General features: G+C 66.9%; 1 protein-coding gene across 1 annotated transcript in view; it reads right to left on the bottom strand.

Moving 5' to 3' along the window:
- Positions 1 to 4,324: 4,324 nt before the first annotated feature.
- The window catches only part of COLQ (collagen like tail subunit of asymmetric acetylcholinesterase), a 53,300-nt gene continuing 44,350 nt past the window's right edge, over positions 4,325 to 13,274 (bottom strand). The window contains exons 13-17 of the mRNA XM_058290636.1: positions 11,547 to 11,686; positions 10,222 to 10,341; positions 9,806 to 9,926; positions 7,289 to 7,391; positions 4,325 to 5,486 (exon numbers count right to left, since the gene is read on the bottom strand). Coding sequence (XP_058146619.1) covers positions 5,417 to 5,486; positions 7,289 to 7,391; positions 9,806 to 9,926; positions 10,222 to 10,341; positions 11,547 to 11,686 — 554 coding nt within the window. The 3' untranslated portion in view covers positions 4,325 to 5,416. The remainder of the gene's footprint in view (positions 5,487 to 7,288; positions 7,392 to 9,805; positions 9,927 to 10,221; positions 10,342 to 11,546; positions 11,687 to 13,274) is intronic.

Here is a 13,274-nt window from a genome sequence, read left to right as displayed (position 1 = left end):
ACTGGCAGTGCCCGCGTTACAGTTGCTCCCATCCCATTGGCCAAAGCGAGACACGGGGCCTTCTCGCATTGGGAAATGGCCCACTGCTGATGGGAGGTGTGGAGAGCTGATGCAGGCTGCCCTGTCCACAGCCACGCCTCTTCTCCAGGGCCCTTCCAGCTCAAGCTCTCCTGGCCAGGCAGTAAGAGCCCCAGGAGGGGTTCCTGCAAGGGCGCCCAACCCAGCCCTCTGGCTCCTAGTGGCTTGACGTTCCCCTTTATTCACGAACGTGATTCTGGATATTTCCCAAGAAGCCAACTACCCCAGAACCGTGGCTTACAACACCCGCCGTTGGCGCTCTATCTCACGGCATCTGCTGGGTGAGAACGTGGACGAAGCTTGCTGGGAAGTGCTGCGCCTTGCAGCCGCACCCGTGCTTGCAGAGGAGCTGGGCGGGAGGGCTGAGCGGCATCGCTCACGTGGCTGGCCCTTGGTGGGGATGGCTGGAAGGTTCTGGAAGACAGCCAGAGCCCCAGGGATGGCCACCTGGCAGGATGGCTGCCTGTAGACCGAACGTGGCCTTGACGACGTGGCCTGGGAAATCAGAGGGCATTGCCCGCTGTGCTGTGTGGGTTGAGGCAGTCAAAAGCCCGCCCTGATTTAAGAAGAGGGACAGAGAGGATGGGGCGCAAGCGGGTGAGTTCCCGCCTCCCACACCGCAAGTCCCGGCTCAGTCCCCTGAAAAAACAAAAACAAGCAAACAAGAAAACCAACTCAGGGCAGCTGGTGTGGCTCAGTGACTGAGCGCCTGCTTCCCACATACAAGGTCCCAGGTTCAGTCCCAGCACTAGTACCTCAAAAAAAAAAGGGGGGGGGGACATGAGACCCCACCTCTTTAATAGAAGAGTCTCCGAAAGCCGCCGTCAGGGGCCCAGCAGCCCGGTGTCCTTAGTCTGGTCTGCTATCCTCCCTCGGGCACGCCACCTGCCCAGAGCAGTCGTACAGCACGAGCCCCAGCCAGGGCCTCTGCACCTGCTCCCCCATCAGCAAGGCACGTTCTCAGGCTGCTTGGACAAGCCCCTCAGGTGTTTGCTGTACCCCAAAGCGGGAGAACCCCTGCCCCGGGCGGCAAGGCTTCCTGAGGGGAGCCTCCAGCCTCAGCGATGACCCCTGGTGGCGCCTGTCCAGCCTCCCAGCCCGGGCGGCGCTGGAGCAGGCCGTGGAGTGTGGCCTGTCGGTGGGCAGCCACTCGAGACCAAGCCCGGGAGGAGCGGGGGGGGGGGCAGGCCAGCGCACCTCACGTCCTGGAAGGAAGCGCAGGGGCCACTGCCACCCTGTGAAGTTCTCGAGACGGGGCTCGGGGCTCGGCAGCAGAGCCCGCGTCACGTGTGGCCCCGGCAGGGCCTCGGGGGGCCAGGGTGAGAGAGCCCGCCGTTTTCCCTTTCCAGACGTGGTGTTCCCGGAGACGTGTCTGACCCGAAGGTCAGGCGTCTGAAAGGAGCTGGGCGGGAGCCCCAGAGAAGGCCTTGTGGAGGCCGGCAGGGCCAGGCCCCTTCCCCTGCGCTCGGTGCGGCTGGACGGCATAGCCCACCTCGAGCCTTTGCAGGTGAAGACCCGGGAGGACGCGTGCCAGGAACCGTGGGCCGCTCAAGCGCTCGTGCTCTCCTTGTGACTCCAAGGCCCTGGCTCGACCAGCTCGGTACGTCTACGTGGGTGGAAGGCCCGAGTTTCCCTGGGAATTTTCATGGGCGCGCTCTGCCGTGGGGAGGCCTGGGGCAGGCGCGTCCAGGAAGGCGGTCACTGGGCAGAGGCTGGCACGGTGGTGACCGGGAGGCCTGGACTCGGATATGCGCTCCACGCCTGGGAGAGGGCGGACGCCTGCGGGTCTAAGCAGCTCAGAAACTGCCCTGCGGGCCTGCGCCCAGCGCCTGGCAACGGTGCCAAGCCGCTGTCCAGGGCCGTGCTTCCCATCGGAAGCACACTCCAACTGCTTTGCGAGCGGCTAGCAGGGTCCTCGGGCCGAACCCTGCCCCCTCACCCCGTGGTCCTCGTGCGAGACCTCTGGGCCGCGGTGAATCCCCGCGGTGGCCGAGCCCTCGGTGTCAAAACCAACCTCCTGGGTGGCTGAGCAGACCTCGGCGTCTGCTACTGGTGAGAGACGGAGAACCAGCCAGGACAGAAAGCAACGAGCCCGGCGTGGCTGTGCCCGGGCCCCTGCCCCCGGCAGAGACCAGCTCGCCGTCAACAGGAGGCAGTGCCGGGGCCCCCGGAGCTGCGGCCGCGCTCACAGCCCCTCTCTGTGGGTGACGCCCGCTTTCCTCCCAGGACGCCCCCGGCCTCCCTCGGCTGCTTCCTCCGCCTGGACAGAAATCCCTGGCAAGCGCGTGGCTGGTGGTGGCCGTCGGAAGCCGGCGGTGTGTGACCTCGCCGGGGAGAACGGCCTGCGCGGGGCCCCGTCTCAGCTTCCAGCCTGGGCGCAGAGCTCGGTGGGTTTCCAGGCCCAGCCTTCCCCCTTTGTCTTCGCCTTGTCGTCTCCAGGGAACCGGGACACGCTCCGCGTCCAGCGCAGCCCTGCTGCCCATGCCTCGGCAACGCAGCCTGCTGCGCTTTGAGCCTGGCACGACTTGGCTTCGTCGACGCGGCCCTTGAGTCCCTCCCTCCGTGCACCCTGCCGTCGTCTGTCTTCCCCAGCGCGGCGCGATGTCCCACGCGTCCTCCGGGCTCTGGGCTCCACCACGCAGCCGGGTGAACCTGCCTCGGTGGGGCCACAGTTCTGTCCCAGCAGCGTTTCCCGACGGGTGGCCTCTCCGGTGGACCTGATCGCCCGAGCGCCTTCTGGGCGCGGGGCGTCTTCCAAAATGTTGCCCGCGTGGCACCAGAGGGAGAGGCAGAACCCGAGGTGCCCGCTGCCCTGGGCCGTTGGTGCCTGGCGTCCGTCCCCCGTTCTGCTTCCCATTTCCGGCTCCCGTGCTTCTGGGGGAGTTCCCCAGGGTGGGATTAGGGCACACCTACCACCTTGACCCCCGTGGGCTCAGCTCTACCCCAAACGGCCGACGGCATCCTCCTGCCAGCTGGGCCCTGGCTCCGGAGCGGGCGAGGTGGCGCCGGGCAGGCCTGGGGGGTGCTTCCGGAAAAGGGTCTCCCCTTGGGCAGATGCAAACAGCGCCTTGAGCTGCAGCGTCAGCCCAGGACCAGCCTGAGGCTCAAGCGGCCAGGGGACAGCCCAGAGGCGAGCAGAGGCCGCGGGGACCTCGGGTGAACCCCGCCCGGCCCCCCACCCCACTGCTGGGCCTGGACAAGCCCACACCTCCCGCCCTGTCCAGCACCCCTCGGGGGTGGAACCCTGGGACTTGCCCACGAAAGCGGCCTCTGGTGACAGCTGCACCTGCAAACCCTGCGGGGTCCTCAGCCACGCCCAGGGCGCCACGCGTCACAGCCGGAGGGCGGACAAGTCGGGCGAGCCCCAAGGCTTCCCTGAGGGGAGGTGCCCAAGTGAGCACCGGGGGCCGAGCGCCCGCCGGGCGTCCTTTCCTCTCTGCACTGGGCCCGCAGGTTTCCTCGGGAGACGCTCACCTGGCACAGGTGAGCGCGGAGGCTGCCTCGCCGGCCCTGGGAGCCCCCAGCTCTGCGCCTGGGGGTCCTGCCCCCCACGGGGCTCACCTCTGACGTTCATCCCCCTCTCCACGTGCCGAGGGGCAGGGTTCCTGTGGCCGGGTGTCTAGAGAGCCTCCCACCTCCTGGGCCTTTCAGGAGCCCCTACAAGTCCCCGGGGCCAGGCCCACCCCGAGCCCCCCCGGAGGCCAGGGGGGAGCCGAACGCCGAGGGCACGCTGGTCACGTTCACAGAGGCACAGCTTTGCGCCGGCGTCTGTGGATCCCGCCTGGCCCGTCTCCTCCCGTCCCGCGGGCGAGCAGCCCGCACGCGCCCTGGGAGGGCCCCGGGCACCAGGAGACGGGGCGGGGCCTGCGGGGGCCCTGGCGGCAGCTGGGGCTGCGGCGTGCTGGGGGCCACGCTCGGGCTCGGGGGGCCGGCCAGCTCTGGGCGCGCAGGGCGCCCTGGCCCACGGGCTCCTCACCCCGCGGGAGGGTCGCAGCCTAAGAAGGAAGGGCGGAGCGCCCCTGCGGCGCAGGCTGGGGTGCCACACTGCACCCCGAGTCCCGAAACGGGGCCCCGCAGCCTCTCCTCTGGACCTCAGGGTCCTCCCTCGTCCCTGCGGGAACCGAGCCGCGCCTCCCCCCTTCTAGAACCCTCTGCAGCCTCCGGGCAGCAGATCTGACCCACACCCCACGCCGTCCAGCAGGGGGGACGCGGCCCAGCCCCCAGGGAGGCGCGCTGCGGTGGGGGAGCAGAGGGCCTTTATTTCTCGGTGCTGACCCGACCCCAGCGCGGCGTGGGCTTCCAGCAGGGACGCGCCGCTCTGGAGCCGCCGCCGCCGCGACCCCGGGAGCCGGCCCGACGGGCAGCCGGCCGGAAGGTGCTGCCCGCTGAGCCCAGGCCTGGCCTGTCTCGGGCACGTGGGGAGAGTTATGCCAGCACCCGGGGGGTCCCGGCCGCAAACACGTGGGCACATCCCACCGGGGGTCTCTCCAAACAGAGCCAAGACCTGCCGGGGCGGGCGGGAAGGCGGCGGTCCTGCCGGGCAGGGGGCCTGGGCGCGGACACGGGCAAGTCTGTGTGTCCTGAGGCCACCGGCCTGCAGGGCAGTCAAGAGCGCGGCTGCAGGGGCCTGGCCGGAGACCCGGGGCGCTGGGAACGCCACCCGCCGCCCGGGCGTGGACGCAGAGGCCGCTCTGCTAAGCAGGAAACGGACACGAGGGGCAATGGCGAGACAGAGGCCAGAGCGCAGGCGGTGCTGAGCGCGGGGGAAGCTTCCAGAAGAGCCTCTGTTGTTTCACGGCAAGGGCCCTCTCCCAGGGTGGCTCGCTCAGGCCTCTGCATAGCTGGCCTCTTCCTGGGGGAGCCACAGTGGCCGGTTGAGGGACCCTTGCTGGGCCGGGGCCGGGGTCCCTCCTGGGGAAGTCGTGTTCACCGCCTCGAGAGACGGGCGCTGGCCGCCCTGGGGAAGAAGGCGACGCTTCTGGAGTCGGCAGCGAGGGGCCTGCCCGGCAGGCTCGGGGCACGGGGGCGGCGGCCCCGGAAGCAGACGCAGGGCCGCGCGTGCCAGCCGCCTCCCCAGGAGGGCTCTGTCGCCGGCCTGGCCCCGCGCGGCACAGGGAGACACGGGGCCGGGCTTGGCGGGTGCACTTGGGCGAAGGCGGGCGCCGCGGCCCCAGGCCCCTCCGTCGGGTCGAGTTAAAAGCGTGTCTCGGAGGCAAGAGTTGGTTTTCGTTCCGCCACTCGGAGGCGGGTTGCGACTGGGCTGGACGGTGCGCAGTGGGCGGACGCGGTGAGGAGCGCCGCCCGGGCCGCGGGGCGCGGCGCCTCCTCCGGGCGGCCCTCAGGTGAAGTAGCGGCAGGGCGTGGAGTCGATGGAGCAGTACGGGGTGCACCGCAGGTCTCCGTATGACCTGGGGGGGGGGGCAGAAACCGGGGTCAGGGCAGGCCCGGGCCACGGCCACGCTCCGAGAGGCCGGGCTGCTGCTCAGAGGCCACGGCCGCCCCTTCCAGGGGCTTCCGGGAGCAGCCTCGCTCTCACGCGGGCAAAGCGCTCGGGGCCTAAGTCCAGGCCTCCGGGGGCTTCTCTCGAGCCCTCACGGGTGGGAGAGGGGAAGGTAGCCCCTCCTCAAGGCCCGGAGGGCTTCGGCGCTGTCCTCTAGAACTTTCTGTGACGATACGAATGCTCCGCATCTGCGCTGCCCAGTGTGGCGGCCACTGGGCACATATCGTAGTGAGAACTAAACAGAGGGCTAGATGTTAAGTGTTTCCATTTTAATTATGCAGCTGGCCAGTGGCCACCATTGGCCAGCGCAGGTCTACCCTTGTATGACCAGGGTGTCGGCCCCGCGGCATCGTGTTAACTGACGTATTCACAGCACCCCTAGGAGGCTCATGGGGCCGAGTGGGAGCCCCGAGAGCGGCTGGGAAGGCCCAGGAGCGCCCCGATCACTCCCAGCCCGACTGCGGCACTCAGGTGTCCCCACGGGCCATCACCAGCCCCGCCCGCCGGCTCTCCCACAGGTGCCCGTTCAGGAAAGGGGCAGTGAGCACAAAGCCCGCGCGAGGGGTCCTGGCGGAGCCCAGACAGGTCTGGAGCCTGCAGCCCACCAGCCGGGACTGGACCGTGGGTGCGCGGGGCGGGCGGGTGCTTGAGGAGACGCCGCTGGGGGAGAGCGCAGGGAGGGGCAGCGGGAGCCCGGCAGGCTCAGAGCCCGGAGGCCAGGCCTGAAGGAACGCTTCGAGAGGCCGTCCGGGTGCCGGCAGAGCCACTGGGGTCCAGGGAAGAGCCGGGCGCGGGCCGGAGCCAGGAAGGGCCCCCCCGTCTTCCTCGGAGCGTGATGCACCCCAAGTCAGAATCCCCGAAGGGGGCTCCGTCGTGCTCCGTGGAAGGAGCCGCGTTCTGGGTTGGACCCAGCACCTCCCGGCGCCAGCGGCCCCCCTGGACCTGGGAGAGGTGAGCGAGGAGCCCCGGATGCAGGACACAGGCCCTGGGCCCCGGGAATACCCACCGAGGCCGCCAGAATGAACGGGAGGGGTCCGAGGCTTTCTGGGGGCGCCGCGAGCCAGCGGTTCGGGTACTGAGGCTGGCGTGAGCTCCCAGCCTGCCGGGGGCCGGGAAGCTTCTGCGCGGGCGCACAGATGGGCTCCCCTCGCTGAGCCTCCTTCCCAGGCCCGGCCCAGGAGGCTGCTGTGGCCATGGCGGCCGGGGACAGGGACGGCTGCTCCTCTCTGGGCTCCACAACCGGCGGCCACGCCTGCCCCGGCCTGGAGCTTCTGCAGGGCAGGGGGTCGCGCTTCCTGCCTGCCTCCCTCAAGCGGAAAGCTCTGGGGTCTTAGTCATCGCTGTGCCTCGGTGTCTAGACAGTGTCAGGAATATAAGGGGCCCTCGGAAGTAGCTGTGGGGGAGCAGATGTGGCTCCGGTGGTTGGGCGCCTGCCTCCCACACAGGAGGTCCTGGGTTTGGTTCCCAGTGTCTCCTAAAGAAGAAACAGACTGAGCAGACAATGAGCAGACAACGAGTGTAAACAATGAGCAGACAGCGAGTGCAAACAACGAGCAGACAGCGAGTGCAAACAACGAGCAGAGAGTGCAAACAACGAGGGAGCCGTGGAGGGAAGTATTTGTGAAGGAAAGAAGGAAAGGAAGGGGGAGAGACACAGGGATGAGGGAGGGGCAGTGACCCTGGGGCAGGAGGGCGGGCGGCCGTCCCTACCCTGGGAGATAGGTCTCGCACGTCAGGGAGCCAAAGTCAGAGCCGTCGCAGCCCTCCACGCCGCGGTGCTGGTGGCCGTCTCCACAGTAGGCCCGGCGACAGCCTGAGGGACACAGGAGGCCTGAGCCAGGCAGGCCCGGGACCAGGGTCCACCCGGCGCGCACCGCCCAGGGCTGCCCCCCGCAGGGCCTCGGGTCCCCGTCCTGCACTGGCCGCACGGCGGGATCCGGCCCCGGCCAGCTACTAAGCACCTGGGGACCGGGGCCACAGCCCCTGTGACCTCAGTGTCCTCCTCGCAAAACGGGCAGTGACAGGTGGCAGGGGAGGGGAGGGTGCGGCGTCTGTCACACAGACCCCGTGGGCAGGGCCCTGGGGTCCTGGAAACGAGGCCCCTGCTCTCCCGCAGGGCGCTTCTGTGTTGTGCAGGCTGAGGCCTCATTGGAGCATCCTGCTTCAGGGCCCTCCTGGCCAAGCCGGCACCCAGAGCTGGCGCTGCAGGGCTGGCGCTCCAGGGAAGGCATCCGGAGCTGGCGCAGCAGGGATGGCGCTCCAGGGCTGGCACTGCAGGGATGTGCAGAGCTGGCGCAGCAGGGCTGGCACTGCAGGGAGGTGCAGGGCTGGTGCTCCAGGGCTGGTGCTCCAGGCATGTGCAGGGCTGGCACAGCAGGGCTGGCGCTGCAGGGATGTGCAGGGCTGGTGCTCCAGGGCTGGCACTCTAGGGATGGCACTCCAGTGATGGCACCCAGGGCCGGCGCTGCAGGGCTGGTGCAGCAGGGATGTGCAGGGCTGGCGCAGCAGGGCTGGTGCTCCGGGGCTGGCGCAGCAGGGCTGGCGCTGCAGGGGTGCCACACGGAGGCAGGCGCCTGGCCCACAGCCACCCTTCCCTCGCGCTGCCGAGGGCAAGGACGCGCCCGCGCACCTCCACCTCCGCCTGGGCCCGGCCGGCCCCTCCAGGACTTGCAATCTTGCCTGCGTCCCGCAGCAGACGTGGGGCCTCCTCCGCGCCAGGTCCCGACGTCATGAGCACACGGGTCCCCAGCGAGGCGCCACGGCCCCGCGCCCCTCCGTCCACGCTGGGAGCCTCTGTCCGCCCCGGCGCAGCCTCCGCGCCAGCCTTCCGTGGGGTGCCGTCAGGGCTGTCCTGGGAGCCCGCCCCGTCCGCTTCCCACCTGCCCCGGCCTCCGTCGCTGGGCCTTCAAGAGCGGCCGCCGCGGCCTGGCCGGGCACGCCGGGTCACCCGAGAGCAGCTTCCGCCGGCTGTGCCTGGTCAAGTGGATGCTGACGCCCGGCCGGACAGAGCCGGGTAAGTGAACCCCCTTGAGGGAGCGCGGTGCTCCAGGAGCAGGTGTCCAGTCACGGGTTCAGAGACAGGTGGGCTGAGAGGGTCGACGGACCGACCAGCAGAGGTGGCTAGAGAACGGGCCATGGGCCACATGGGAGGAGCGGGGGCAGCTGGGCATCGGTGCTGGCCTGAGCTCTCCATACGGGCTTTGAGTTTCTTTTTGCAACTGTCCTCTAAGTTCAAAGTTATTTGCAAATGAGTGCCGTCAGGTTTGTAAAGTGAGTCCTGATTCCTGGGTTTGTAAAGCGAGTCCTGATTCCCGGGTTTGTAAAGCGAGTCCTGATTCCCGGGTTTGTAAAGCGAGTCCTGATTCCCGGTTTCGTAAAGTGAGTCCTGATTCCCGGGTTTGTAAAGCGAGTCCTGATTCCCATGTTTGTAAAGCAAGTCCTGATTCCCTGGTTTGTAAAGCAAGTCCTGATTCCCCGGTTTGTAAAGCGAGTCCTGATTCCCGGGTTCATAAAGTGAGTCCTGATTCCCCGGTTTGTAAAGCGAGTCCTGATTCCCGGGTTCGTAAAGTGAGTCCTGATTCCCGGGTTTGTAAAGCGAGTCCTGATTCCCGGGTTTGTAAAGCAAGTCCTGATTCCCGGGTTTGTAAAGCGAGTCCTGATTCCCGGGTTTGTAAAGCGAGTCCTGATTCCCCGGTTTGTAAAGCGAGTCCTGATTCCCGGGTTTGTAAAGCGAGTCCTGATTCCCGGGTTTGTAAAGCGAGTCCTGATTCCCGGGTTTGTAAAGCGAGTCCTGATTCCCGGGTTTGTAAAGCGAGTCCTGATTCCCCGGTTTGTAAAGCGAGTCCTGATTCCCCGGTTTGTAAAGCGAGTCCTGATTCCCCGGTTTGTAAAGCGAGTCCTGATTCCCGGGTTCATAAAGTGAGTCCTGATTCCCGGGTTTGTAAAGCGAGTCCTGATTCCCGGGTTCATAAAGTGAGTCTTGATTCCCAGGTTTGTAAAGTGAGTCCTGATCCCAGGTGCGTGGTCCTTCCTTCTTTCCCTGGAGCACCCAGCAAAGCGGGCCGCCCCCTCCCTGCCGAGCCTGGCTGGGGGCGCTGCCCCTGGGGCCCGGAGCTCAGTGCTACCCCGTGGTGGGCGCGGGCCCTGGCGGGAGTGGACGTGGGGCCGCGCTGGGAGGCGGGTCCCTGCCGACGCCCCCGCCTGCTGTCCCCCCCGACGCCCACTCACCGATGCAGTCGTCGCCGCCGTCGTCGTTCCCGTCGTCACACTCCTCCCCGGGCTGCAGGACCCCGTCCCCGCAGGCGCCGCGGGGGTCTGCGGCGTGGTCCCCAGGGCGGGAGGGGGGCGGCTGACCAGAGAAGCCCAGCGGTCACCAGGCAGGATGCGCCCAGGTGGCCGCTGGCCCCACGACGGGGGCTCCACGTCCACCCACGGCGGCCTCGTGGGGCCAGGGAGACCCCCCTCCCGCGCCCACGTCTCCAGACGGCAGAGGCTGGGCCCGGCCAGGACGGTGGCCGCGGGCCGTGGGGACGGCGGCGCTCGGCCGCGGGCAGGAGGCCGCGGGGAGCTCGGCCACGCCCGACTGGCCCTCCCTGCCACTGCGGGTGCCCCCTCTGCCCGCGGGGAAGGGCGGCCGCGGGTACCTGGATGGGGAGCCAGCCCAGACTGTCCTTGAAGTACAGGGCGCGCTGGTCCCTGCAGAAGGCGATGGCGTTCTGCGCGTCCAGCCGCTCGAGCTCCTCCAGGTCGTTGACCACGAAGATCTGCCGGAGAACACGCGGTGAGGACGCAGCAAGCCCTCCCGCGGGGGACGGAGGAGGCCGACGGCACAGAGCACTGTCCTCAGCCCGGCCGGCCCGTTAGCGCAGGGGGTCTCACATTACACCCGCGCTCGTCCCACCCGCTCCCCACCCAGCCCCCCACGGCCGCCCGAAATAGTGACTGTCCACCGTGGAAAAGGTGGCACACGCTGAGTGTCCCCCTGACTTAAAGAGTAAAGAGACTAGGGTGGACTTACTGTATTCTACTATGCACCTATTGTGACTAGTGATGGAAGAAACTGTAGCATGAAAGTGGAGACAGTGGCCACGGTAGCTGCTGAGGGCAGGGAAAGGGAAGAAGGGATGTGATGTGGGGGTATTTTCAGGACTTGGAGTTGTCCTGGGTGGTGCTGCAGGGACAGATGCTGGACACTGTGTGTCCTGCCATGGCCCACTGGGTGGATGGGGGAGAGTGTCAACTACAGTGTAAACCACTATCCATGTGGTGCAGCAGTGCTCCAAGATGTGTTCACCAAATGCAATGAATGGGCCACGATGATGGAAGAGGGTGTTGATGTGGGAGGAGTGGGGTGAGGGGGGTGGGGGGTATATGGGGACCTCTTATATTTTTGAATGCAGCATTAAAAAAAAGAAGAAAAAAATGTATACACATATATACAAAAAAAGTAAAAAGGTGATGTCACCTAATCAAGGAATTCAACCTCTGGAAATGATTCTAACAAAACTTGCTCTTTACAGCGCTTATTTTAGTGAAAATCTCAGGAGCACCCTAAAAGTATCCAACAGGGTGCTGCTCAGATTAATCACAGGACGGATGGACGACAACGCGGCCGCTCAGACGATGTTATTGATGGAATGTTGCCCAGGGTTTATTTTGCAAGAATCCGAGGGAAAACGGGCAATTGTGAATAGGCAGAAAGACAAAACAAGGGAAAGAATTAGCCACGAGTTGATCGCTTTTTTAAACCTATTTGAAATTTTCTAGAACGTTTCATACAAAACTCAACCACGTGAAAATTTTAAAGGAGGGGAAAGCTGCCCCAGGTCGGGCGCGCACCCCGACGGCAGTTCGCGCCTTCCCTTCGGCTTCCCCTCTCCTGTCCCTGCCGTGAGCGTGCGACCAGGGGCTCGTGCAGCCTCGGGGGTGGGCGCCTCCGCAGGACCCCCGGCTTTCCCGAAGCGCTCACCGCCGGGACCTGCAGGGCGCCGGAGCCGCGCGGAGGTCCCCCGAGGGCAGGGTTCTTCGCCGCGGCAGGGGGCCCGCACAGGCACCGGCCCGGGGGCCCGGGAGAGCCCCTCTCGCCTTTGGACCCCGACACCAGTTGTCCTAGGAAGCAACAGACGACAGCGTTAGCGGAGCCGAGGCCAGGGGCGCCGCGCAGCCGGGGGTGCCGGCACCTCCCACGGCACCACAGAGGCGGCCGGGGGAAGGGGACGGAGGGAGCGCGTTCCCCGGGCGGCCCTAGCGTGGCCCGGCGACCCCTCCCAGCCGCTTCTCCCTTACCCCCCTCCGCTTTTGAAGCTGGAATGCTGGCTATTCCGCCTCTCAGGCTTCCAGGCAGCTAGCGGTGGCCATGTGCCACGTTCTGGGGGGGGAAATCCCGGGCAACTCTTTCCTGAGAAGGAGAGGACCCCAGCTGGTGACAGCTGCCCCTCCGTCTTGAAAACAGAGACGATAGCTGGTGCCGCAGCAGCAATTGTGCAACCATGAAGCGACAGACACGAGCCGAGAGGCCAGTGTGCAGGAGGCCGAGGGGCCATGGCCCTGGGGCCCAGACAGGGACAAGTGGCATTGAGCCAAAGCCACCGGCCGCTCCTGGACTTGCCCGTTCTATGGGAAAAGCCACCCCCTATTTACTAACAGGAGGTGTCTTGCGGATTCGAACACACTGCTGACAGGTGGTTTTTATTGTTCTTATTCAGAGGAATCTCTGAGCGTGGGTTTCTTTGTCTCTTCTGGAAGGAAACGGCATGTTCAAAAATGCCCAGCGGCTCGCTCTCCCCGGTGCTAAGAGAACCAGGTCACCAGGTCGTGCTCCGAAAGGCGTGAGCAGTAGAGCGCCGTGTGCGGGGCCGTCCACCTTGCCCGGCTGCCCAGACCTCTCAGGAAAGGGCCCGGGTCTCCCGAGGGCCTTCCAGGGCGCCAAGGCTGGGGGCCACGGGTGGGGGGCCACGCCCCACCAGGCAGCCTGCCCTTCACCCCCGCCCGCCCTCCCCACGGACCCCCTCCCTCTCTTCCCATCCGGGTTGCATCACCCCTGCGGGGAGGCCACTTGGGGCCCCCACACCCCATCATGGGCACCCCAGAAGCAGCGTCCCAGCTCCCTGCGCTGTTCACGACCCTTTGGGGCAAGAGGCTCCAGGCAGGGGCTCGCCCGGTGGGTGCACGGGCCCCGGTGGGCAGGTGCCTGCGCTCCCTCGAGGGGCGACCGCAGGCTCCTGGAGGGAAGAGGGCGGTGGGGAGGCTGGGAGTCCTGCTCAGGCCGGCAGCAGGCAGGGCGGGAGAGGGGGACACGGGCATGTCCTCCCCAGGGCGGCAGCGCAGGTCGAGACCAGCTGGCCGCTGCCTTCAGGTCACAGCGCACAGGGCAGGGGGCTGCGGGGGGCCCAGGATAGCTGGGGGAGGGGACTCGTCAGCACCCGGGCCAGTCACAGCTAGAGGGGAGACCCCAGACTCTGAGCCCGACTGAGCCGGCTGACACGTTGGAGAGCAGGAATGCTACTGGCACGAAGGCAAGGCAGGTTGCCGACTGCGATACCAAGTTACAGTCGGTTGTTCTAACCAAAAAACACGGGTACAGTTCTGTGGGAAGAGTCCCAGGCTCGTGTTCCGATGTTTTCAAAAGAGCTGAGGGAGGGACGAGGCTGTGGCTCAAGCAGTTGGGCACCCGCCTACCACGTGGGAGGTCCTGGAT

Source organism: Dasypus novemcinctus, chromosome 31 (assembly GCF_030445035.2).
Source record: "Dasypus novemcinctus isolate mDasNov1 chromosome 31, mDasNov1.1.hap2, whole genome shotgun sequence".
Taxonomy (NCBI): domain Eukaryota; kingdom Metazoa; phylum Chordata; class Mammalia; order Cingulata; family Dasypodidae; genus Dasypus; species Dasypus novemcinctus.
This window is presented reverse-complemented; position numbering and strand designations above follow the sequence as displayed.